At 43.2% G+C, this 27,246-nt stretch overlaps 2 protein-coding genes and 1 long non-coding RNA gene across 11 annotated transcripts in view; 2 read left to right on the forward strand and 1 right to left on the reverse strand.

Annotated features, from left to right (window-relative positions):
- Positions 1 to 15,754, reverse strand: part of SLC25A25 (solute carrier family 25 member 25) — a 39,828-nt gene extending 24,074 nt beyond the window's left edge. Inside the window, exon 1 of one of the 4 annotated variants that reach the window (XM_083597345.1) lies at positions 15,250 to 15,754. In XM_083597345.1, the coding sequence (XP_083453471.1) occupies positions 15,250 to 15,558 (309 nt within the window). In that variant the 5' untranslated portion in view covers positions 15,559 to 15,754. Of the gene's footprint in view, positions 1 to 729; positions 1,391 to 15,249 lie in introns of those variants that run through there. The other 3 variants (XM_083597344.1, XM_083597349.1, XM_083597346.1) reach the window with 3 other exon arrangements.
- Positions 1,474 to 5,556, forward strand: LOC310754935. Its single transcript, XR_014544081.1, has 2 exons — positions 1,474 to 1,662; positions 5,329 to 5,556. It is a non-coding gene; the product is annotated as an uncharacterized lncRNA (long non-coding RNA).
- A 95-nt stretch (positions 15,755 to 15,849) lies between the features above and the next one.
- Positions 15,850 to 24,045, forward strand: NAIF1 (nuclear apoptosis inducing factor 1). Of its 6 annotated transcripts, none has more exons than XR_014544063.1 (4): positions 16,366 to 16,547; positions 18,856 to 19,502; positions 20,617 to 23,189; positions 23,317 to 24,045. XR_014544063.1 is itself a non-coding variant. In XM_083597436.1 (3 exons), the coding sequence occupies exons 2-3, from the start codon at positions 18,995 to 18,997 to the stop codon at positions 21,027 to 21,029; spliced, it is 921 nt and encodes a 306-aa protein (XP_083453562.1). In that variant the 5' UTR covers positions 15,850 to 16,123; positions 18,856 to 18,994; the 3' UTR covers positions 21,030 to 21,439. The 6 variants fall into 6 exon arrangements, 4 of the variants coding, with proteins under 4 accessions (XP_083453562.1, XP_083453564.1, XP_083453565.1 ...); XR_014544064.1 differs by having other exon boundaries at positions 20,617 to 22,544; positions 22,784 to 24,045; XM_083597436.1 differs by lacking the exons at positions 16,366 to 16,547; positions 23,317 to 24,045 and adding an exon at positions 15,850 to 16,123 and having other exon boundaries at positions 20,617 to 21,439.
- Positions 24,046 to 27,246: the final 3,201 nt, after the last annotated feature.

The raw sequence follows: 27,246 nt of genomic DNA on the forward strand, positions 1-27,246 counted from the left end.
GACATTTAGCACCCCTCACCTTTGAAAGGCAGGTTCCCATATCAAGAAATAAAAGGTTCACATTATCACACACCCTCTCTCGCCAAATAACATTCTACAGTACAAAGAGATGAACATTTGAAAGTCTACAATGAAGTCAACTCATAACTTGAATACAATATCAGGTTTTTGTAGCCAAACACAATTCAACTAAAGTGCCAGTATCATGCCCTCTCAAAGCTTCGTAATTTGTTCCACAATTATTGTAACGAGTGTCTCTAAAGATACAACAAAGCCAGAAGCTTCAAATCCCATTTATTTTGTAAAACACAACCATAAATGTGTTCAAACGCTGCCTGGAGATTTTAAATATTAAGCAGTTTAGAAATACTTTTAAACAAACAAGCACAGTAAAATAAATTACGAACCAAATTTAACATCCCAGTTTCTATCAAAATAACTTCTGCCACTCCATAATATAGATTATTCACCTATGTAATATAATCTTTCAGCGCTAATGCAACCTTTGTCCCTAATAATAGCTTTGCCATCAAGCCGCTTCCATAAAGAAACATTTCAAGAGGCAAACTACCTGTATTCACTATTTCTCTTTTCCTCCAACCCTGCAACCAAGTCTTAGCATGCCACATCCTTTATCTTTTACAGCCACATCACATTCACACACACCTGTCTAGGCTAGTGAAAGTCATTCCCAGAGGGAAGGATGGAGGTGAATAAAAGCAACAATACCTGTGTGAAATGCTCTGCGGGTCCAACTACCAATAGAATAGTTGGTCTCCTTTCAGTGGGATTGGTCTCTTTGTTGAGCGGTTTCCCCAGCATCTTTGGTCCCTGGTCCCCAGGGCGGGGAGCTGGAGATTCCTTTGCCTCATTCTCCTTTCCTTCAGCAGGGCCTTGACATGCAGCCCTCGAAAAAAGGCAAGAAAAAACCTGCCAGAGGGACTGCAGCATCACTTATCCTTCAACTAGAACCCTGGTAAAGAAATCACTGCAGACAGTGATTAAAAAAAAGTGAATGCACTACCAAGTATCCTCTTAAGGGAACCGCATCGCGGCAGTGCTTCAAATACAGCAACGCCAGAAGGGTTGCAGCCGCTTCCTGCCTTCAAAATTGCTGTACTGCTGTCGTGTCTGGCGTCACAAGCAGTTTACTCTAATATAGACAATGAAAGAGAAAAGCACAAGTCTCCTAGCATGAAGCAAAGATGCTAGACATTACAGAAAGCCTGAACAAAAGAATGCAAAGGCACTGCTCTTAGAAAGCTTGGATAACAGATCCTTTCACTCTAGACAGCTGTAGCGATTTAACCTGTGCTTCCAGCTCATCCAATACACATCAAAGGAACAGAAGCCCTGAGCATCCAGCCTGCATTCTCACTGCAGCAGTGCTCAGCCAATCCCTGTTTCTAACACTAGCATGTTCATTATTCAAACCAGCAATCTTGAGCCAATCAGAGAAGCGTGTGACTGGACAGTCTATTGCATACAGGCAGACAATTCTGCATAGAGTGCTGACTATAACCTCAAAGATGAGGTTGCTTGACCTGGCTAACAATTGAGGGGGGGAGCATTATAAACCGGGAAAGGCAGAGCTGAAGAAAACACATTCAAAAGATGTTCCAGCATCTGAGTCATGACCCAGACAAGAATCTTGGAAACAGAGTAAGGAATTCCTTGTCCTTTTCAAACCATGCCTACATTCTACGTCAGCTAAATCATTGTTCTTTAGGGGCCTTTGTAGGAACTAAGGTGACCTCGTGTAACAAAAAGCTAGAAACGCCCATAAAGTGTATTACATCAACTTTGCTACCTGTTTGTTTAATACACTGTGACAGATTACACCCAATGTTTATGCCCAATATCTTACCTTAGTGTAACAATTTAAAAAAAAAACCCAGGAAGCTAGATAATACTTGTCAAGGGGATAAGGGCCAAACTAGATACAGTCATACCTCATGTTACGTTTGCTTCAGGTTGCGTGTTTTCAGGTTGCATCTCGCGGTGACCCAGAAGTACCGGAAAGGGTTACTTCGTGTTTTGCCACTCACGCATGCGCAGACGCACAAAATGACGTCAGACGCATGCGCAGAAGCAGCGAATCGCGACCTGTGCATGCACAGACATGGGTTGCATTCCTTTCAGGTTGCGAACGGGGCTCCGGAACAGATCTGGTTCGCAACCAGAGGTACCACTGTATTCAATGTAAATACAAATTTATGTAGTAATGACATAGGTACCTAAAGGAGATGCTCAATGCTTCTGCGCATAGCTCACTTTCTGCCATCTGATCCCACAAATGATCTTTCTACAGTTAAGCTCACTTCTAGTACCAGATCCTGGCTAGGAGAAACAGTGCTCAGGACGAAGACGGCAGGGAACTGAGCTAAGGGTGCGGAGAAAAGCATTCTATACTCCTCACCCATGAACCTTTTTTGCTCTACAAGTCATATCCCCATTTTATATGTGATGTTTAAAACAAAGCAAAACATGGACTTGCTCCCATAATGTCCAGCTTGGCACTAGGGAAGCAGAAACCAGACTGAGTCATGATTGAGAGTTTCTATGCCTAATTACAGAAGCCTAACATGACCTCTTTGCATTGTTTCGACATCTAAATTGGGCAATGCCGCCCTCATTATGCTTGCCACACATTTCACAGACGTATTTCAAGTTGAAAGTCTGGAGCTGGCTCTATTTTAACAGTTTTGTTCCTTGGAGTCTAGAATTGTTAACATAGCTTTTCATTTAGGATTCGGTTAAGAGTTGCTGCACTTTTGCAGAGTATGTAAATAATGTGTGGAGAAGTTACTTTTTTCTTAGAGCTATAGCTGCAGAACACCTAGAACTAGTGTGATGTACGGATTAGAGCTTGGACCAGGTGGTACAAAAATCAAATTCCAGCTGAGTCACAGGCTTCCTGGGTAACTTTGGGTAAGTCCCTCTCCGTATTTCCCAAACCATTAAGACCATCCACACAGTAAGCCCAATTATATTTTTGTATGCCTTAACAACAGGAATGTTTAAGTAGTAACAACTTGATAACAAGGGTGTTATCAAGCAATTTTCACTAGTACAGCTTCCCAAAGAATTCAGGAAGGCATACCAAACTTCAATTTCAACAACCCTTTATCTAAAGCAATGTTTCTCAATCTTGGGTCCCCAGCTGCTGTGGGAATATAACTCTGATCATCCCTGACCACTGGTCATGCTAGCTAGGGATGATGAGAGTTGTAGTCCAATTACAGCAGGACTTGTTTCCCATGTTTGAGAAAAACTGATCGATATATATATATATATATATATATATATATATATATATATATATATAGACACACACACACATATATACACACACACACACATATATATTCGTTTTTTTAACATATCATTTTCAACAATAATTAAACATACTTTGACATCTTATTCAAATTTTTGACTTCCATCAATCCTGTCTAAAAATTTTCCAATCTAATCTCTCAGTATGCATTTCTTATCTTCCCTATTACATTTCAAACTCATAACCAATATCTCTATCTTTTTCTACTTTGTAACACTTCGTATATTTCTTCTTACAGAACTTCTTGTAGTCCTACTAGCGTAATTTGTTGATTACAGTTGCTCTTCAAATAATTCATATACATCTTCCAATCTTCTGTAAATCTCTGGTCCCGCAGGTTTCGAAACCTTCCTGTCATTTTGTCCAATTCTGCATAGTCCATTAATTTCGTCTGCCATTCTTCTTTTGTCGGAATTTCTTCTTGTTTCCATTTCTGGGCTAACAATACTCTTGCTGCAGTTGTTGAAAAACTGATCTAAATCAACCTCCTAGCACCTGCACCTCCTCTAGGTGCAGTTACCATGGTGTTCCCACTTGACAGGAACAAGAGAGCACACAGCCATTACCTAAACACAACCCTGTGTCCAGCTCTCCCACTACACACTTCTCCTATGTAGAGGGTCATGCCAAGGCAAGGGAGTCACTTCATCATCCATTTGGTACATGCTCCCCTTTCCACAGCAACGTGATACAAGGGAGTGACATGAGAGATAAATAAAGGATGAGTGGGAGACCAGCATGAGAGGGTGCCACCCAGCTTCCAAACTCTATTTTCTCAACTCAGTGAGACCTGATGAAAGATGCATAGGATTTGCTATTAGAGGGCCAGGGTATCAAAGCTGGAAACATCCCCAACCTGAACGAGTCACTGCCTACAAACTCACTGAATGCCTTACATAGCCTTTTCAACTGACAGTTCTAGGAAGAAGCATTTACTGTATCGCTAGACACGCCTTCCAAATCTCAGGCCTTTCTTCTATCCCTCTTGTCTGCCTAGGGCAGAGATTATACCCCTTGGGCAAGGCCCACACTACTATCATGTTTTCAGAATTGCTTGGAGCACTGTTGATATTGATATAGGGAAAATAGGGTGATTGGCTTTTGCTGCCCAACTCCCCAAGGGACTGAGCCCTCTATTTCCATGATCGGTCAGAGATGAATGGATGGAGGCAGGATGCAGTGAAAGCAAGGCAGGTCTTTATTTTTCTGTTGCAACAGAGTTCCCTCCCCTCCTAGCAAGGAGGCAAGAGAGGCCCAGAACCAAGAAGAAAATCTCTTTTAAGGATTTGCATTTTGGCATAGAGAAGCAGGACATCCCCTCTAAAAACAGTTAGAAATTATATCACACATAAAGTGGGATTACTGTGACTGAGGAAGGCCAAGGTGTGATATTCCTGAGGATTTAGCAAATTTTACATAGTTTGTCAGTTTACACAGAACAATAGCATCTGATAAGACAATCAGGATGCCTGTCAAGACATCCCTCAATGCAGAGCATATGGGCAAACTATGACAATTGATACAAAGGAGGTTCATAGATATAGAAGAGGAATCCTTTCATGAACTTTCCCTGACTGCTACCTGTTCTCAGGCAAGGGGGATTCAGGAGGCAGGGGAAATTTAGTCTTCAGGAGAGCCAAGATGGCTTTTGGATTGCTCTCCTATACTATTTTAGACATGCAGTTTATATACTTATGTATGTGTGCTTACCTTGTGCAATTATCAACATTTATTCTATATGTGAGACCTTAGAATTCCTATAACATTATTCAGGCAGGAGTTTTTTGTAAAAAATATTTTAATGTTTAAATGTACAGAGTCATGAAAAAACCTTAACATACTTTCAAAAGATAGCAGTCTTAGCTGAAGAAGCTAGAAGCATAGAAAACAAGCGGCAAAGGATAAAGAATGGCTGCTGACTAGGTAATTCCAATTTGTTCTCAAGTAATTCAATATGAGAAACAGCAGCCAAAGCAGCCCTGTCTCCCTAGGTGACTCTGCAATGACTCATCGGGTGTCAAGTCCAAGTGCCAAGGAGAGGATCTGCTGCTGGCTGCAGATAAGCTGCCATGTGATTCTGCACAAGAGCTTCCGGTCTCAGTTCACAAGAAGGTGATTTGCATGTTGCAGTGGAACTTCAGGTCACTTACATTTCCTAACTTACATTTCTGTTCATCAACTTAAGTGATGCCTCCTATAAATAACACCATTAAATAACATTGAGGACCACTACCAAGTTATTTACCACTACCTTGGTTACTCAGACCTCTATCTGCAGTATGAAGCCGTACAGAGCAGACACAGGTTGACAATATTTGAAAGCTAGGCTAATCAGAGAAGAACTCTGGAGAGTATGTTCAGGTAATAGAAAAGCAGTCCTATGTTCCATACTGATTACAGTCTGCTTCCTGCTCAACAGGAAATTAAACCTGACATGCAATATCAGGTTGAATCAGTAGTGTCAAAATTATACAAGACTATTAAAACAGCCATATCAAATTTAGGTGAGATTTTCCATTAAAGTCACTGAGATAAGTAACAGAATATAGACAGAATATAGTGATATTTATCTCACAGTAAAAATTTCCAGACCATCACCTACAATTTTACAAGTTGCATGTGGTATTGCTGGAGGTGCAGGTGACAAAGGATTTGGAGGAAGAGGCAGGCTTGGTGATCACAAATAACACCTAACTACCACAAATAGACAAAATATATGGACAACTGAGGCTATTACTACTGATATGATCTAGGTCAAAAATATCAGCTGGAAAGGTATCCAACTCTCTCATAATAATCCCAGGCAGTTCACTATTTTTTCCATGGATGTGGGTCACACCCACCTACCCAATTCAAACCATTTATGTAGTACAGTAGTCTGTTATATGGCACCTCAAATGTCACAGTAAGACCCAGTGAGAAGAGAAACATTTATCCATAAATTTAAGAATGAAGGCTGAATATATGCAGTTAATCTGTCCAAGAGTGATAGTTATAAGAGATAACTTGTAATCAACTGAAGACAGTTCTGAACACAGTTGCAAAGTTTTGAACAGGAACTCCAAACAAACACCAGACACTGCAGCTTGTGGTGCAAATGAGTGGCTCTTGAAACATGTGAAGATGTCAAGTAGTAGAGGTCACAAGCAGGAATCTAGACAGTCGATACATGAGAAGACAAGTGAGAGAGGAGTTGCCACAGTCTGTGAGAAAAGAGATGAAAGAAGAGATGAGGATTCTGAACAAGGACAGATGAAAGGTCATACCAATAAAAGGGTGAAAGTGAGAAGAACATTTACTACTACAAATTTAGTGGACAGTCACAATGTTCATGGCACACATCATGCTTACAGATAGCAGAAATGTAAGAGCATTTCCATGTATTGAGGCTACATGCATCACTGTTTGATCATTGTGAAAGAAAACTTAAAAGCAGTACAGTGGTACATCTACAGGATCCATTCCGGAGGCCCAGCCATATCCCGAAATCTTCATAACCGGAGGCGCCTGTTCTGCACATGCATGAGGTGCGCAGAGGCGCTTCTGCGTATGCGGCAAACTCACTTCCAGGTTTGCCACGTTCGCAACCTGAAAGTTACGTTACCCAAAGGTAACGTAACCCAAGGGTCCACTGTATTTGAAACAAAAGTTGCAAATCTAAATATTCTAGCCAATCTAATTATTATTCATATTGTGAATCAGCTGATGCATCATTTTTGAGAAATAAGGCTTTCAAATGTTTCAGGCATATTTTTTTTTTTACAAGTTCTCCAAAATTATATACCTATCAGTACATTCAAAAGCAAATGCAAACTTTTAGGATGCAATGTTGGGAATCTAATATAAGATGCACACACAGTGGAATTGAGGATCTTGCTTGCAGTATCAGTTAGAGTAATGCCCAAATATTTTGCTGTTGTAGAAGAAAGAGGCTCAGCAAACAGCTCTGGACAAAGTTATACAGTCATACCTCGGGTTACAGACGATTAAGGTTGCGCGTTTTCGGGTTGCGCACCACATTGAACCCGGAAGTACTGGAATGGGATACTTCCGGGTTTTGGCACTAGTGCAGAACCACTAAATTGTGCTTTGCGCATGAGCATAAGTGCCGAATCGTGACCTGTGCATGTGCAGCGCTGCAGGTTGCGAACGTGCCTACCGCACTGATCACGTTCACAACCCGAGCGTCCACTGTACACAGAATAATGAGTTCCAGCTTGTAGCAGGCTTTTCAGAGAGATATATACAATGTATTACCGTTGCACCAAATAACCAAGACACAACACACGGAACTAGCTGACATACATTAATCACATGGTCATGGCTCAGCCATTACCACAGCAACAGGCTCATTGTGCCTTGCAGATTACCTCACCCATGGGGCAATTATGTTCATGAAGGAAATTAACCCCTTCCAACGTCTAGCTATTCCAACATGCAATTTCAGATTTATTGTTAATTTGAGTTGAAAAAGGATAGGTGTCAGTCAAAGTAATTAAAAAACAAGCAAGCTACCTATGTCGGAATATGTTTTCTTTTAATCTAGCGTTGACATCTCATATCAATCAAACAATTTTTCATTTATCCTTCCTGAATGATGTGGGGCAGGAAAATGTCCAACTGTTTAAAATTAAGTATATTCTAAGCAGAATAGGATAACCCCCCCCCCAAAAAAAACCTTTCCATCCAGTAGTTCTCGTGAACAAATTTCATTTAATCATAATGGCTCTATGCTCCTATGACACTTTTACTCAGTGGCTTCAATCGAGTACTCCCTGCTCCCTATCTATCGACCAGAAACTGTCCCACTAGCTGGCATACCCTTGCAGGATGAAGCATTCACTCAAACCCTTCGCACCCACCAGTGTGGCAAAGCAGTCCTCCTCTCTCTCCCACCTCCACCACAAAAAGCTCTCGAAGCCTCACATCTGTTGCTTCCTCTTGACTGGTTTGTGCCATCATAATAGCTCCTTGCCCCTGTGTTCTTAACTAAAACTGGCTGGCCATATCATCCAATAATTTTTCAGGAGTGCAGTTGCTATCTTATTCAGTTCGAAATTAACCCATCACCAGTCTTTTTTTTGCGACTCCAGAGCACCACCTAGCAACCAGGTTCAGATTTCCAGTTCAGCCCACCCACATCCATCTCTTCCTCTGCCTCTCTGTTTGCTCCACTGTTAAGGAGGCACTTCACTTTCGGTTCCTAGACAGAAGAGGGGTGGATTCCTTCCCACCTTATTTCAGAAGAGAAGAGGCGCTGTATGGGTGTACTTTTAAGGAAAATGAGCCTTGCTTTGGGAGAGGAGGGGGTGAGAGAATCAAGGAAGAGTGGGGAGGTTGCTTTGTTGTTGTTTTGACAAATGAGGTCCTGGAAAGCTGCTTTGAAGAGGTTGGGAACCTGCTTCCTTCCCCCAACCCCCATTGTTTAGGAGAAATATTATAGTATTTTAAGACTTAGCATATGTAAGCCCACTTTATAAATCTGACATCTGCTTGTTTTATTGTGCTTATTTATCCTGATATTAGAGTCCCATTGACTGTATTTACACAAGAAAACACCCCTTAGAAGACATGGCACCCATCAAGGGAGGGGGAGGGTGGTGCTTACATTAATACTTTAATATTTTAAGAGATTCTCAAATTCTGGATATTAAAAGGAAGGTCCAGTGTTAGAAACTGAACTCTGCAGACAAGCCCTGGATTCTCCCTAAACCCACTTTCCTTCATATAAATTTATCGTTTTGGCACCGCAATTAACACATATTAAAGCCCTATACAACTGATGGCAGAGACACCACCTTGAGTGTCCAGTTTGCAAACCTAGGACTTAAGTGTCCTTCAATGAACCCACTCCAAAATTTGTTTTGATTTTAAGCCATCACTGTGAGAGTCTGAGGTAGATAACACTTTAACATGCACTATTTAAACCATCATAACTGGCTAGTATATTTCAAATTAAAAGCACATCATACATGGGTTTAAAAAGGGGAGGGGGAGGAGAAAAGCCCCATTGAACTTGGTTGTGATTTACTTCTGAGTAACAGGCAGATTCAGATCAGGATTGAAAACAACCTTTTTTCCTAAATTGTGCCCTAATTGCTTCTTTTGTTTCTTATATATTGCATTTTATTGTATTACAATTTGAATTCCATAACATTATATTCATCATAAGCCCTGTGAAATTCCTCCTGAGGTTTAATTTCTCATTTTTACCCTTTCATGCCTCAATTCCCCCTCTCCTACCTTACCATCTTTCTGGCCTTGGGCTCCCTGTCCATTAGCTACTATACCTGGTTTTGTGAAGATTTTTGGAGTGTTTTTACTTGGCTAACTTTTCATAGTGCAATATACAAATTATAATAATAATAATTTGCTACAGTAAATTTGGCATCCCAGGTACCCAGAACCTTTCATATAATTATAACATGACTTTGAAGGCCCAGCTGCTTAGGCAGTCCCACAAAAAAAAAAAGTTACTTTGTTGTTGCTGTTTTTTTAAAGATATTTATTGTGGTTTTACAAAAACATAAGTTTACAAAATAGAAAAAAATCACACAGAAAGACAAAGATACAAAAAAGAAAACATAGAAAAATACATAAAAGGAAAAAAAAGAGGAATAAAAATACAAAATACAAAAAACAAAAAGATAAAAAAGAATTAAAAAACAAATCCGTTTTTAGTAACTTTAAACTCATAAGCTTGTTTCCTTGACCTCCTCACACCTCCCCTTTTTGTATTCCCATTTAAATAATCAAATCAGCAAATCCTTACCTTCTTTCGTTTATCTTAACTCTATATCTTAACATATTATAACTCTATATTTTCATCCATTTATCAATTCATTTTTGCATATTCTTATTAACTTTGTTGCTAATGCCACTTATTTTCAGTCCAACATCATTTTAACATTCATTAATTTTACAGTGTTTCTGAAGGTAGTCTTTAAATTTATTCCAGTCTTCTTCCACCAACTCTTCTCCCTGGTCTCGGATTCTGCCAGTCATTTCCGCCAATTCCATATACTCCATCACCTTCATCTGCCACTCTTCCAGGGTGGGTAAATCTTGTGTCTTCCAATACTTTGCAATAAGTATTCTTGCTGCTGTTGTTGCATACATAAAGAAAGTTCTATCCTTCTTTGGCACCAATTGGCCGACAAGGCCAAGGAGAAAGGCCTCTGGTTTCTTCAGGAAGGTATATTTAAATACCTTTTTCATTTCATTATATATCATCTCCCAGAAAGCCTTAATCTTTGGGCACGTCCACCAAAGGTGAAAGAATGTACCTTCATTTTCTTAACATTTCCAACATTTATTGTCGGGCAAATGATAGATTTTTGCAAGCTTGACTGGTGTCATGTACCACCTGTAAATCATTTTCATAATATTCTCTCTTAAGGCATTACATGCCGTAAATTTCATATCGGTGGTCCACAACTGTTCCCAGTCAGCAAACATAATGTTGTGACCAATATCTTGTGCCCATTTGATCATAGCAGATTTAACCGTTTCATCCTGCGTATTCCATTTTAACAGCAAGTTATACATTCTTGAAAGTATCTCAGTTTTGTGATCTAACAGTTCTGTTTCCAATTTTGATTTTTCCACCTGGAAGCCAATTTTTTTATCCAAATTATAGGCCTCTCTTATTTGATAATAATGAAGCCAGCCTCGCACTTTATCTTTTAATTTCTCAAAACTCTGCAATTTCAATTTGTCTCCTTCTTGTTCCAATATTTCCCAATATTTCAGCCATTTGGCCTCCATATTGAGCTTTTTCTGAGCCTTCGCTTCCATTGGTGACAACCACCTTGGGGTTTTATTTTCCAGTAAATCTTTGTATCTTATCCAGACATTGAACAATGCTTTCCTGACAATATGGTTTTTAAATGCTTTATGTGCTTTAACCTTGTCGTACCACAAATATACATGCCATCCAAAAACGCTGCTTAGGCAGTCCCACAAAAAAAAAAAGTTACTTTGGAATTGGGACTCTCCTTTCACATTTCCCTGGGTTTAAGCCCTTTTGACTTCAGTAGAATCTATTTCTATGTAGAAATTGTTACACACACACACACCATGCACTATTGCTGAGGCTGAGCCTCATCTATGTTTGTGGTGTCCAGTTAAGAATTTATATTTAAAATGTGATATTAACAATTTGTCACTGATTTGTGTGACTTGTGTGTTCGTTCATGCATTTCAAAAAAAATTAAATAGAAAGTGCTGCTACATGGGGTGGGAAGGGAATGGCAACTAGCCATTCTGTTTTTTTCCAGGTTCCAGGAGCCATTTGGCTCCTAGCTTTTATATTTCAGTTTATAACACTGATTATCTCAGCACGTCATGCCTCTTACAGATATCCCTATTGGCAACTCCTCCAGAACAGCACCACGTTCCTTCCCCATGACTCCGAAGTACAGCTTTCCCAACCATGCCATCTTCTTTAAAGCACAGAACGTTTCATTGTGATGGAATGGCTGAAATTGCTCTAAGTAGCAATGCAGACATTTATTATTCCACAAGGCTCATGAGATTGGAATGCCTGTTTTTAAAAATATGAAACAAGGATTCTAACTGCCCTCTTGTGCTTCCAGAAAAAAATGGATCTAAAAGTGAACACGTTTTCCATTGAGAGGCTCCCAAGGAGCTAGTCAGCATCAAGAGGAGGCACATGGACTTAATAATGAGATATTATTTTGGTGGTAGCAGAATTCTGGGGAGGATGTGACAGCAGAGATGTGACAAAGAATGGCCAGGAAAAAGCATGTTGCAGTGGTCAAGACTAGCTGGAGCACAAACTAATAATTTAGCCAAGGAACCAGATTTCCACTGCCCGCCCCACCCTTATTTTGCATATGACAACATGCCAGTTTTTAGTTACACACTAAATACAGGAAGTTAAGGAGAACAAAAAGAAGGGCACCTAGACATTTTGTTTTGGCACCCACAACCTAGGTCCATAGAGCCACATGGCTCCTAGCATTCTTATGCCAGTTTGTAGCATTGACCTGTTCATAGGGGTGTACTACAAAGCTGTCATTGAAATTGGAGAGTAAATTGAAGTGGCTTAGGAGAAAAGAAAAGCTCAATCGTGCACACAGGTAATGATTCTCCCATAATCCTAGAAATCTGAATGAGACAAGCATGTATGGCAAATACATGCACATGGACATAAAATGCCAGAGCACAACTTCTCTTCTGTGCTGCGAATAAGCATAACTGTTAAGTTTCACAACGCGCACATGCTGTAGTAAGTTTATGAATGTGCCTGCTTTGGAAGCCAGCTCAGGACAGGCTATGGGAGGGTAAATGTATGGTATATTGGGTTCAGCAGGCAAAGAAGAACCTTCAGCAACTTGAAACAGTATGTGCTCACTACAAGTAAACCATTTTCTATGAAATGTTGTAGGGAACCAATTGACTATAGAAATGGCTATGACCAATGACCATAATATGATAATAGCATGATTGTATTGGTCACCCAGGGTTTAGTCACCCCAGTAAAAACAAAACAAAAAAACAGCCATAGCCCCTCACACCATTTCAGAAGTGAAAACAAGGAAATGCTTATTAATGCTTCTACACATCACTGTCATAGGCCTCCTACCACCACCACTACATGATGTTGGAATATTGTCTCCATCTGCTGTATTGTGCTGCAAAAGAATGAATTCCGCCAACTTAAAAAGTTGAGAAAGTTACTATAGCTTCATTAAAGATATACTGTACTAGGAAAACATCATTGTCCTACCATATATTATCAACTGAAAATGAGCATCCGTATGTGAAGTGGCAGGCAGCAGTCCATCCACTATCAGCTGCAACTGACAGATTTACAAATTATGAATTATAAATACAGCAACCTTCAGAAATGTGAAGCTAACTGGGTGAAGGGAAGAAGAAGTGAACACTAGCTTCGTATGCATATTTCAAGCGTTTTCAAACTCAGTGAAAAGCTGAAGGCATTATAACTCAACTCCAACCATGCCACTATGATTCTACACTAATGTTATGATACACATGCTGCTCTGGGAATCAGGTTATTTATAAATTAACACCTGGAACAAGTTGATAAAGCTATATACTTTACACATACATGAGTATGTATAATGGTTTTGTTTTTTACATCTCTCATCCAATTTGAACAGCTTTTAAAGAGGATTGGACAAATTCATGGAGTACAAGACTATCAGTGGTTGCTGGGACCAGTTGCCAGTTGCTGGGAATTGCAGGTGGGCAGAGAGCTGTTTGCACATCTTGCAGGCTTCCTACAAGCACATCAGTCAATGTGAGAACAAGATGCTGAACTAGATTCTGGTCTCATCCAGCAGGCTCATCTTACTGTTCTTGTATCACTTGTACAGTAACATGATAAAAACTGATTAAAAGCTGCAATTTCAGTCAGATGGTTGTTTATTTCCTTGACATCTATCTGATGGGAGGCCATTCCACAGGGCGGGCGCCACTACCGATAAGGCCCTCTGCCTGATTCCCTGTAACTTCACTTCTTGCTGTAAGGGAACTTCTTGCTGTAAGGGAACTGCCAGAAGGCCCTCAGAGCTGGACCTCAGTATCTGGGCTGAACAATGGGGGTGGAGATGCTCCTTCAGGTATACAGTCATACCTCATGTTGCGTCCGCTCCAGGATACGTGTTTTCATGTTGCGTCCCGCCCGGAACAGGTTACTTCCGGGTTTCGCCATTCGCGCATGTGCAGAAACGCTAAATCGCACATGTGGAGACACAGCACTTTGGCTTGCGTCAGTTCTGTGTTACAGATGGGCCTCCAGAACGGATCCCGTCCATAACATGAGGTTCCATTGTATTGGGTTGAGGCCATTTAGGAAACGTACTGGGAGCCAATGGAGGTCTTTCATGACCAAAGGCAACAAAAAATATAAATATCCCAATTTATTTACTCATTTGAGAAGACATCTGAAGGCAGCCCTGTTTGAGGAAGTTTTTAATGATTGATGTTTTATCATGTTTTTAATATTCTATTGGGAGCCGCCCAGAGTGGCTGGGGAAAGCCAGTCAGCTGGGCAGGGTATAAATAATAAATTGGTGGCGGTGGTGGGTATAGATAATAAATTTTTGTTGTTTGCTGAACAGGCTCTTGGGCTAGCGTTTTTGTTGTTGCTGTTAATTTTTTATATATATATTTGTTTTTAGATCTAATGATTTATGTGGAAATTGTTCAGATTTGGTTGTGCATTTTTAAAATGTATTTTATTTCTTGTTTGTGACAAAATGTCTGTAATTGTTTATTTTTTCATATCATAAGCATGGTTAAAACTATGGAAAGGCTGAATACAAATAAAATGATGCATGTAATAAAAATAATAATAAAGTTTATTTGTACCCCGCCATCCCCGGACTCAGGGCGGCTAACACCAGTAAAATTACAGTAAAAACATAATGTAGTTTAAAATACAGGTTAAAATGCAATTTAAAATGCAGCCTCATTTTAAAAGTAGCCCATAGCTCAAAACCATAAGGGGAGGGAAACATAAGGGTCAGACTGAGACCAAACCAAAGGCCAGGCGGAACAGCTCTGTCTTGCAGGCCCTGGTCTCTGGTGACAGAGCGTTCCACCAAGTCGGGGCCAGTACTGAAAAGGCCCTGGCCCTAGTTGAGACCAATCTAACCACCTTGCGACCTGGGACCTCAAAATGTTGCTATTTGTAGACCTTAAGGGCATACTAGGAGAGGCGGTCCCGTATTATCTTTAAATTAAGGTTTGTAACAAAGCCTTTTTCCCTAAACGATTTAGCATCGAAAGAAGCTGTATCATAAAAGGAGAACAAGGGCCGGGAAGAAGGAAAGAGGGGCACGGGCCCTCCGCGAGAAGTGCTACGCAGCGGTGGGTGAAAGAAGCAGGTCTGGCGGAGGAATTGCGGAAGGGCTTACCCACACATCCCTCTCGGAGCGCTGAAGCCCGAGGCGCTGCAGGCCGATTAACAAGTCGTGGACGCAGAGAGCGCCGTCGCGGTTCACGTCCAGCTGGAGGAAGAGGCTCCGCAGGCGCCGCTCCTGCTCCGGGGGCGAAGCAAAAGAAGCAGGAGGGGACGAGCCGCCGCTTCCATCAAGGGCGGGTATGGCGGGCCCCCCCGCCACCGCCGCGCTCAAAGGGGTCGCCGTGGCGGCGGCGGCGCCGCACTGGCAGAGGACGCCGTTCACCACCGGGGAAGCCAGCGAGCGCCGCGCGCTAGCCGGCATGCCCAGTTGCCTCAGCCAAGCCACGCACGCGCACCCCCACCCTTGAGGCGGCTCGCCGGGAAATGGCGCCGCGCCTGCTTCAAAGGAGCCGGCCTCTTTCTCTTTTACCCACCCAGCCTGCGCGCGCCGCTCGCTGATTGGCTGATTGCGTCAACGTAACGGAACCGAGTCATCTGGTTGGCCAGATCAATGTGTCGTCACCCGAACCGCCGGCAAAAAAAGGGGGAGGGCAGGGAAGGTGCTCGCGACCCCCTCTATTAACCAATCAAAAGGGGGCATGGAAGGTCCTATGAAGCCAAAGGAGGCGGGGACGCAAAAGGACAGGGCGCCGGGCGGCACGTGACTCGGGCGTCCTTCCCCCCCCCCCCACCCCATCCGCCTCTTTCCACCCACCCAACCCTGTGTTTCGCTGGCTTTCTTGACAGGCACGAGTACCGGTAAAGTACTACAGATACACATTTCGTGCGTTTTCTGATGAGAAGGGCAGGACGGCACGAAAGCCTCTCAGCCAATGAAAATGAAGGATTGGCAAGATGGCGTGCAGCGATTGGAGAAAGAGATTTGGGTAAGGAGGGGGATGGCCTATTGGCCAATGTAACTGCATACGGACAGCTAGTGGGCGTCGAGGCAAAAAATAGGCAGGAGGCGGAACTACAAATGTGATAGGCAAGACTGTGGCGGAGCGGTGTGGAGGGGTTGTAATTTGCATATGACGGACATGACTGTTACCCAATCCGCAACGAGTAAGTGCTGCCCTACGTCTAATAAGGCGGGGCAAACAGCTAGACGAGGGATAGCGGTCTTTGGCGCAAATCCAAAGCGAGCCAATAGTAGCGAAGCGTTGCGGGTGGGGGTGGACACCGGGTCGTGAAAGGCAGGAGGACAGTCCAATAAAAGTGGAGAGACAAGAGACGCTGATTCTGGAAGCCATTACGCCACTGCCGCAGACTAGAGGCCCTCTTTGGTGTGGGATTCGACCGGTAGTTGGGGTACGCAATTTGCGTATTATTATTTTTGTGTTTTTTTAAAAAAGTATTTATTATTTTGGGAAATATAAATGGGGAGCGAGGAAGGGGCTCCCCTGAGGGCACTTAGGGCTCCAGCCTCGCTTGAGGCCGGCGGGGCAGTTATCCAGGGTCCCCACCCTCCTCCTAGGCGTTGGGCCTTTCCTGGGTTCCCCTCAGCGCCCTCTGGCGCTCTTCGCCGCCGCCTCCCTCAACCTTCCCCTCACGCCCATCTTCTCCTTTAGCCTGTGCTGGATTTACCTCAGCAAACTCCCGTCCACGGACTCATAGCATCGTAGAGTTGGGAGGGATACCAGGGGTCATCTAGTCCAGCCCGCTGCGATACAGGAATCTCGGCTAAAGCATCCCTGACATATTGCCATCCATCAGGGGATTCTCCCCCGTCATTCTCCATTAGAAATATTTAATTATTATTTATTTGTTAAATTATTTATTAAACCCTTCACCCAAAGATCGCAGTGTGGTTCAAACCCGCCCGCACATATCTTGAAGGTTGGAAGTTTGATATCATTCTTCCTCCCTCCTCTCCTCGGAAACCACAAACTTCCAAAGAAATGTTTAATTTACCCTCTTCCTTTTTCTCTCCCCCACCCCCATAGTCATCCTTTTTTTCTTCTCCCTCTTAAATTTAAAACTAGTTCTTTTTCTTCTCCCTTCCCTCAAGAAATCACACTGGCATTTTAAAACAGTATGTTTTCTTTCCTCCTGCCCAGTATACTCTTGGGTGTCCAGTATAGGTCATGCGTGGAGTAGCCCCATTGAAATCAATGGGCACAGGCAAGGCGTAGTTGGATACAGCCCCTGGATTTGATTTTTTTTCCTTCCTCGGAAACTGTTATTTGTTTCCCCCCTTCCTCTTCTGCTCCCATAAATTTAAGGAATACAGGCAGGTCTCTGCTTATGCTGGAGGTTACAATCCAGAGGGATAGCACGTAAAGCCAAAATAGTGTATAGCCAAAACACATTGGGTGCAATGGCAGGTAGGATTGCCAAATGTTCTTTTACTGGACTCCCACCCTTTTAAAAAATAATAATAACTGCCCAGTGTGTACAGCTGGGGGGGGGGATTGCCAGGTGTGTACAGCTGAATATGCGTAAGTTAAATACTTGCAAGTTGTAAGTTACGTGCATGCATTATATTTCAGTTTTTCTCTATTCCCTACCCACTCAGAAAATTTACTGAAATTACACTTTGTGATGTAATGAAATTTCAGTTTTCACTCCTTTCCTAACACTGGTAGGTGCTTTCTCTATTCCAAAATATTCTCTTGTGGTAGGAAACTCCTTTTTTGTAATTATCTTGATTAGCACCATTGACCCTAGAAATTACTGATTTTTTTAATGGTACAATACCATTCATGTCTAATCAGAGGTAAGCCCTATTTATTTCAGTGGGGCTTACTGCAGGGTTGAGTCTAGAAGTGCAGCCTTAATTTCAGGACTGCACCATCCCAATCTTACTTACTCCGAAGTTAGTCCCATTGTACTCTGTGGGACTTCCCATATATGTGTGCATAAAATCACAGTCTTAATAATACAGTCACACATATCCCTTTCATCTGCCTCCTGCCATTTTTAAATAGTAAATCCACCACCCCATCATCGTGCATACAGGACACCTGGCTCTTCAAAACCAATAATGCATACTGTTCCCACTTGCTTTCTGTATTTTAGACCAGAAACCCCTCTACCCAGAAAAACCCTTTTGATCTTCAAAAAGTTGCCATATAAATCTAATAATCAACTGTTTTCCATTGACCAAGATGTAGTAACATATTCCTGCCCAGTCTTTGCAATTTATGGCTTTGAACATACAGATAATTTATAAGTGTATCTCTTGAAGATAATGCTGCCTCCTGGTACAGAAAAGGCCAAAGTTTAGTCCTTCAAGGAGACCCTGCTGGGTGTCCTCTGCTGAACTGTATTTGGTAACAATGCAAAAGGACACCTACTTGCTGACAGCACCCACCCTCTGGAATGCCCTCCCTCAAGAAATTTGTGGAGAGATGATCAATGACCTTTAAGTGCTTCTCAGTAATTTCCAGGGTTACCCCAGCTTTCTTGGTACGTTTGACTGGTTGTGTGTGCGCGTGTGTGTACTAAGTTTTATTTGTATTAAAGCATTGTGTTTTGTTTTGATCTCATTACATCAAGGTTTTAGGAAATTTTATTGAATCTTTTTTATTGTTTTCATGTAAACTGGTTATAGAGGTTTTTATTATACTAACCACTTTGGTCACAAGGAATAACCTTGCTTCTCAACTTTTTCTAGAGTTTAGCTGTTTACTGCAGCCACATCTGTGTCCTTGGCAGCTGCATTTCAACCTTCCCAGACATCCTGATATCCTGTTTTGTCTCAGGACTTCACCAAGGCCCACAGCACCCAGTTTGCTTTGGGACTTGAACATTCCATGGCAATGGCATCCCCTCCGGCTCCGCCGGCTAAAAAGCGGAAAATGAACTTCTCGGAGCGAGAAGTGGAGATAATTGTGGAGGAGCTTGAGCGGAGCAAGCACCTACTGATCAACCACTTCAATGCTGGTGTACCCCTGGCTGCTAAGGCTGCTGCTTGGCACAACATACTACGCCGTGTTAATGCTGTTGCTACCTGCCGCCGGGAGCTGCCTGAAGTCAAGAAAAAATGGTCTGATCTCAAGACGGAGGTGCGACGCAAGGTGGCACAGGTCCGGGCTGCAATGGAAGGAGGTGGTGATGGCCAGGATGGAGGTGTTGAGGGCCAAGATGCTGAAGATCCATTAGGAGTCACAGCTGCTCCAGTTATTCTAACTCCCATGCAGCAGCGCATCTGTAACTTGCTGGGGGAAGCCACCATTATTAGCCTGCCTGCTGGAGACTGCACTTCAGATGGATCAGAGATACCTATTACTGCTGCAGCCACAACAGTCACCCTTACTCAGAGTGAGTGTCTTGTTTCTTCCTTTCACATGTTATACACAATGCTTAACTTAAACATTCAGTGAAATAAAGTTATTCGATTTCTTAGATTGTACGCTAACCTGTGATCCTCAGATGAAGGAAAGTATAGAAATTTGATGGTTAATAATGAAAATACTGTAATGGATAATAAGCCTCCACTTGAAGCATCCATTGGGTTGAGCTAATTCAATTGCTTTCATTTGATTTTCTCATTGCAAACTGCTGAAAGTTTTGATAAGCCTGCTTTGCAATGGGGGCTGAATAATTTTGTTTGCAACTGTAAGTAGAACTAACTGTGGATTATAACCCTCAATCTTCTCATTTGTGGTTTAAGTCAAGATTATGGATTTTTCTCACACCACATCTTTCTTACCATTGCCAGGCTGTTTTGTGTTATCACCCACAGTGCCTTGTCAAAACCATTTTGTTTTTGTTCTATTGTTACTGGTTCTTTTGCACTTTCTTTCCCTCTTACTTTGTTCTTCTCTGTTCCAATCCCTCCAAAAGAGTGCAGATAAAATCCTTGTGAAAACTTCAGGATTTTTTTTAGGTTGCTTTAATTGTTCCAATTTTTACCATGTAAACTTCTATGTGAAGACCACAGTGAAGTTTGAAGTGTAAAAAAACAGCAGAATATATTAAGAAACATGTTGGAGAGGGATGAAATTAGATGATGGAACCTTAAAACGCAATTACAGTGGTACCTCGGGTTACATACACTTCAGGTTACAGACTCCACTAACCCAGAAATAGTACCTCGGGTTAAGAACTTTACTTCAGGATGAGAACAGAAATTGCGAGGCGGCGGCGCAACAGCAGCAGGAGGCCCCATTAGCTAAAGTGGTGCTTCAGGTTAAGAACAGTTTCAGGTTAAGAACGGACTTCCGGAACGAATTAAGTGCGTAACCAGAGGTACCACTGTATATGTAATTTGGGTTATAAACTTTGGTTCTGTTGAGTGGAAAGTCAGTAGTTTTGTTGAATAGGAATATAATTGTTGAGTAACAAATGTAACTTTCTATATGGAAAAAAGATTAAAATATATAAACGTATAAATATTGTATCTTAAATAAAATTTCCTTCTTCTTCTTCTTAGTTCCAGCTGAGACAACATACCATAGTTTGGAGGATGGTGTTGTGGAGTACTGCACAACAGAAGCTCCGACCACAGTCACTGCCGAGGCCCCCTTAGAGATGATGGCTCAACAAGCAGAAGTCTCTGTGAAGCCTCAGGAACTGAAGAGCCGCATTGCCCTGAACTCAGCCAAGCTCCTGCAGGAGCAGCGAGTGACCAATCTCCACATGAAAGAGATGGCCCAGAACATCGAGCAGCAAAATGACCTCCTGCAGATGATCCGCCGCTCTCAGGAAGTACAGGCATGTGCACAGGAGCGCCAAGCCCAGGCCATGGAAGGGATGCAGGCTGCTCTGAATGCTCTTGTGCAGATCCTTCGCCCCATGATTAAGGACTTCCGCCGGTTTTTACAGAGCAATGCTCCTGCTCCTTAAGTGGCCTCATACCCCAGCAGAGCAGCCCAAAACGGACAGTATGGCATCATTCAATGAAATAAAATGGACAGTATGGCATCAGTGAAATAAAATGGACAAAATGGCATCATTCAGTGAAATAAAATGGACAAGATGGCATCATGCAATGAAGTGAAGCCTTCCAGGCACAGACTTGATCAAGAGAATGAGCAGGGTATTTCTTTGTATTTGACAGTGTCTGCAAACTGATTCAGTGCCTGCCTTTTTTTTTTGGCTGAGAACCTATTCTGGATTATTTCTGCTCTTGCTTTTAATTTTTTAAAATGTGTGCACCGTTTCTAGATGTGGCCTGCATAGCACATATGTGACAAATGCGTAATTTAACATTGGACTTTCAAAATTGGGAAAATAGATTTTATATAAAAGAGAAACTTTTTTGTTTTCGTTTATTGTGTTAAGAAAGACCATTTTCATGAATTTTAGGTAAGCATTAGCTTTGTCATATAATGGCAACAAAAGAAAACATCAAACATTTTAATTGTCAAGGAGTCAGTCAAATTCATTTTCAAAAGTAATTGGCTGTCATAAAAATGCAGATTTGAGGTATATTTCAGCATAAGCTGTCCACAGCACACTGACCCCCATGCTGTACAGTAAAATTTTGTCTATTCCATTGAGCTTCTGAGGCAAGCAAAGAAATCCTATAAATAATGAGTTTTTTCCTATCTATATATAAATAAATAACAATTCTTTCTCCCTACTCTTCAAGAAGGAAATTTTCTGAAGAACTCTTTTGAGAAATCTGTCCCTAGGAGTGGAGGGAAGAACAGAGTACATAATGAGCAGTATTTTCTCTTAGCCGTAGCAATACTCCCCATGTCTGCCATTACATTTAAAATGCTCGCTCTTTGGCTACTTCCTTAGACATGCATAGCAACACAACTGGAATAGTTAGCTATGTGTGTGTACATGCAGCTGTAAAATAAAATAGCTTTGATGGTTATGCATTGGACCAGGCTAGGCTTTTGTCATCAACTGTCACACAAGCTGCTCAGGTTTCTTTTACAGTGGTACCTCGGTTTTTGAACATAGACCATTTTGGAAGACCATTCAAGTTCTGAAACGTTCAAAAACTGCAAACTCAATAGGTGACAGATAGCATTCAGGATATTGCACTCAGCAGAAGCTGCATGGCGTGTTCAACTTCCGAAAAGTGTTCGAAAACCGAAGTATTTGCTTCCGAATTTACAGCGTTCAAAAACCGAAATGTTCGTTAACGGAGAAGTTCGAAAACTGAGGTACCACCGTATTTATTTATTTATTGACTTTCTATACCATCCTTAATCCAAGGATCCCAGGGCAGTTTACATATAAAAACACATAACATAGTAACTAACAATAATTAACAATAAAAATAATTACTGCAGCCCAGTCGGAGGTGGGCTAGCACCTTTGTTTGAAAGAGCGTTCTGTGTTGACAGTTTGTAACTCCTACTGCCTTGCCTGATTGGAGCTTTTTAGTTTAGAAAAAAAAAAGTATTATAACACCAGTTAGACCAAACATTTGGCTGCAGCTATCATCCCTAGCCATTGTTGCCTGAGGCTAATGGGAGTTTTATTCAAAAACATATGGGAGGCATCAGATTAGAAAAGGCTGCTTTAGCTTTTTCTCACAGGAAAAGTACTAAAATTTTATTCATGGCTAGCAATGTGTTGGAAATCCTGGAAACTAAGACTCAAGTTTACGACAGGTACTCTGGTGAGAGCCCCAGCAGAGATATAACATGGCAAAAAAAATGGCAACAAAGAAAAGTGTGGTAATGTTAAATCTTTAACTTTCCCATGAATCCTACTCCCTAGGACACAAATAGACCACATATCTGGTAAGTTATGTAAATATTTTGCATGCAGAACTTTAAAGATAAGATTCATGAGCTTTTCCATACCAGTAAGAAAAACTTGCACAGACAATAAAATGCTGCTTAGTTACAAGATGGTACAAGTTCCTTAACAACTGGTGTAGGAAAACGCTAGTTACAGACTCCATTCTTGTCTGAAGCAAAAGAGGCTGGTTTAAAGCCATGTTGCTGAGCTGGAGGAACTAGCTCAATCCTCCTCACACACTGAATTCACATGCAGGCTGAGTATAATAAAAGGTTTGGTTGCCCATTTCCCCCCAAGGTAAGGGTAAGCAACATGGGCAAAACCTGACAGGATGGCTTAATCCATTGCATTAACCCCTTCATGCATTAATTCCAATCAAGAATGCTGGTTATATGAAGCTGGTTACCCAACAGGAAGAAGCTAGGTGGAAAGTGTTGACAGCTGTCTCAATCAGTATATAACCCAGTTTCAGCTGGGTATTTAGGTCCAGATTGAATTGTTGACCAATTCAGCCTCAGGAACTACAGAGACTGGCTCTGCCTGTCATGGGTTCCACCTACTGTTTGGGTTGCCTGACTTCTCTCCTTCCAGGTAAATGGAGTGCCAGTCACCTCCAGGAAGGGAGCAGACACATTTGACAGACTATATACACCTCAGTGGCAGAGTACTTCCTTTGCATATATAACAGAGATGGGGTGTGTCAGGACCTCCAGGTGTTCTGGGATTCCCATCGTCCCCAGCCAGCTTGGCCAATGTTCAGGGATAATGGTAACTGGAATTCAGCAACACCCTGGTAGCACCACTTAGTAGATGACAGGAAAGCCATTTGTTTGCCTCAGACCTGGAAAAGCAGCTGCCAGACACAAGTACAGTAGTAGAAAAATTTGGGGTACATGAACAAATACAGTACAGTGGTACCTCGGGTTAAGAACTTAATTCGTTCTGAAGGTCCGTTCTTAACATGAAACTGTTGTTAACCTGAGGTACCACTTTAGCTAATGGGGCCTCCCGCTGCCGCCGCGTGATTTCTGTTCTCATCCTGAAGCAAAGTTCTTAACCCGAGGTACTATTTCTGGGTTAGCGGAGTCTGTAACCTGAAGTGTATAATACAGTGGTACCTTGGGTTAAACATTTATTATACCACTGAGGAAAACAGTATGTTCTTAACCTGAAACTGTTCTTAACCTGAGGTACCACTTTAGCTAATGGGGCCTCCTGCTGCCGCCGTGCCGCCAGAGCACAATTTCTGTTCTCATCCTGAAGTAAAGTTCTTAACCCGAGGTACTATTTCTGGCTTAGCGGAGTCTGTAACCTGAAGCATCTGTAACCCGAGGTACCACTGTAGCCGCATCTGGTGAGACTATTTGTCCTATTTCTGTCCAGTTCCATTTCTGACCTGGTGGTGGCGCTATCCATCCATTCTTGTCTTATTTTTGAAAGCTGTTCCTTCAAAGTAGAATAAATAACAAAAGACCTTAGCTAAATTTGAGGACCTTATTTAACTGTAAGCAATATTGCTAAATAAAATATGCAGTCTGACATACGGAGAGGCCTAGAGCTGCAGTGGTACAGCTACGTGCTGTGAGTCTGAGCAAAGATTTTACAACTGGCTGGGTTTGTGCCATCATACTATATTGTTTTCAGTTATATTTTGTATAGTGAAACATCATAGAGAAAATCTGATCAAGCCAAGAGCGTGGCAAAATTGAAGTCTTTTACCAGCAGGTATTGGAAACCTCCAGATGCTTTGGACTCCCATAAATTCTGAATGTTGACCATGCTAGCCGAAGCCGATGGGAATTGGAATTTCAACACATTTGTAGGTCACCACACTGGCTGCCCCAATTTACTGTGACTCTTACATGCGAGGAAAGATTAGGTGCTGAGTTTATTGATTCAATCCAAGGGGGGAGGGAAACAAGAGAGTTCTCATAAACACACCGCAAGGTACACACACACATCCCTTGACACATGCAGACACATGACCATACACTTCACAGTGTTCAGAGTGGGAGTTCAGAGTGAGGAGGACATAGCAGGACCCTGGCATCAGATGTGTCATGCTGCTCCATGCTGTTAAGTTGTGGGCGAACATATCAGACGAGACAGTGATTCTTCCATAGCAGCTCTTTGTTGTAAGCTGGAACAGAACTAACTGAGGAGCTCAGTCAGCCTGCTTATATAGAGCTCCAGAACAATGTAACTGTTGCCATTTTCTACAACTATCCAATCACTGAACGTCACTTTTTGATCCTTCATTTGCATACAAACTATCCAATCACTGAACGTCACTTATCGATCCTTCATTTGCATAACTATCTACAGTATCCCCCTGCTGGCCCAGGGTGAGAACTTCAGTACATAACACCCCTCCCCACCGAGATAAGGCGTTAGTTACAATCGTAATGGTTTCCTTATATACAGCACTACACGTAAGGGTTCAATTAGGCACAAAAGCATATCGGTTACATTTCACATACTTAGACCAACAGTGATACATGTCCAACAACATAGTCCTTTAAATATGTTGGGCGCTTGGAAACTGACAGACCGCCGGGGACTGGTAGCCAAGTCCGTGGGGCCACACAACTCTTGCTGAGGCTGTGGTGCGACCCTAGGTGGCGTTGAAACCAAATCCCCTGGATCCGCTGCTGTGGGTGGAGCCTCCGCAAGTGCAGTGGTCTGAGCCTGTGGTAAGTCTGGCAGACCCTCTGAAGCAGTTTGGTTCGGCTCCACGCTGGCAGTTTGCGAGGGAGGTGTAGGTGGAGCCTCGCCATCTGTAAGTGTCTCTTCCGGAGCCACAAGCGCAGTTGGGGGCACCACGGTAGTGTCCAAGTCCCCAACCCTGCGCCTAAGCTGGTCTATGTGCCGGCGCCACAAGCGTCTGTCTTCGAGTGCCACCTGGTACGAGCGAGGTCCAGTGACTCCCACTACTGTGGCTGGCACCCAAGGAATGTCCTCCACATAGTTCCGGGCAAAGACCTGGTTTCCTGGAACAAATGACCGTGGCGCGTTGGCACAGCCTGGGGGTTCGGCCACGGCAAAGTCCGGGTGCAGGCGGTCGAGCAGTGACCTGAGGCGGCGGCCCATAAGCAGTTCAGCAGGATTCTGCCCTGTGGCCGCACGAGGGGTGATGTGTTGCACGAACAAGTATTCGGCGACCCGCTCGTGCCAGTCTCCCCGGTCCAGGCGCGCCAGTGCCTCTTTTGCCGAGTGCACCATTCTCTCCGCTTGCCCGTTGCTGGATGGATGAAATGGTGCCGTTAGGGCATGGCGGATGCCCAGTCCCAAAAGATACCACTCAAAAGTGCCTGACGTGAACTGCGGTCCGTTGTCGGAGACAAGGACATCAGGACACCCATGCGTCACAAACAGGCCTCGCAGCACCCGGATGACGGCCTCGGTAGTGGTGGAGGGCATCAGGGCCACCTCCAGCCATTTGGAATAGGCATCCACCACTACCATAAAGGTCCGGCCGTGAAAGGGGTCGGCCAGATCGATGTGCACCCTCGACCAGGGTGTCTTTGGCGTCTCCCAGGTGTGTCCCTTAGCTGCCGGTGGTGCAGGCCTCGATTCTTGGCACGCTTGACAGGCGGACACCCAGGCAGTGATGGCATCGTCCATGTTAGGCCACCAGACGTAACACCGAGCCAACGCCTTCATTTTGACGATTCCCGGGTGGCCAACGTGCAGAGCCTCCAGGACGCATTGAAGGAGTCTTTGGGGAATCACGACGCGGTCTCCCCACAGCAGACAGCCGCGATGAGCCGAGAGTTCATGTTGTCTGGTTGCAAACGGTTGGAACTCCAATGCAAAAGGCTCTTGTGGCCACCCCCTCCACACCCAGTTGAGCACACGGCTGCTGGTGCGATCCTGGGCAGATGCGGAGGCCACAGTGGCAGCCGATACAGGCGCTGCCGGAAGATCCTCAATCAGGAGGAGTGATGAAGCTGGAGCCGGGTCTTCCACAAACGCTGGAAGAGGGCAACGGCTGAGGGCGTCGGCATGGCCCATCGATTTCCCCGGGTGATGGACGAGCCGGTAGTGGTAGGCAGCCAGGAAAACAGTCCATTGCAGCATGCGCAGCTAGAGGACCGGTGGAGTTGGACGATCACCGGCGAGGAGGCCCAGGAGCGGCTTGTGGTCAGTGATGAGGTCAAAAGTCCTGCCATAGAGGTATTCATGGAACCTCTTTATTCCAGCCACAAGTGCCAGTGCCTCCTTGTCGAGCTGGCTGTAATTCCATTCAGTCAGAGATAGCGTCCTGGGAAAGTAGACAAGCGGTGCTTCTCTTCTGTCTGGAAAACGGTGACTAAGGACAGCGCCGATGCCAAAAGGTGAGGCGTCGCAGGCA

This window comes from Podarcis filfolensis, assembly GCF_964270895.1.
Source record: "Podarcis filfolensis genome assembly, chromosome: Z".
Classification (NCBI taxonomy): Eukaryota; Metazoa; Chordata; class Lepidosauria; order Squamata; family Lacertidae; genus Podarcis; species Podarcis filfolensis.

Excerpts from the sequence above, each read along its gene's own strand:
- NAIF1 (XM_083597436.1), top strand. The coding sequence starts at position 18,995 with ATGGCAATGGCATCCCCTCCGGCTCCGCCGGCTAAAAAGCGGAAAATG. Across the intron at positions 19,503-20,616 it reads AACAGTCACCCTTACTCAGA|TTCCAGCTGAGACAACATAC; the intron begins GTGAGTGTCTTG and ends TCTTCTTCTTAG.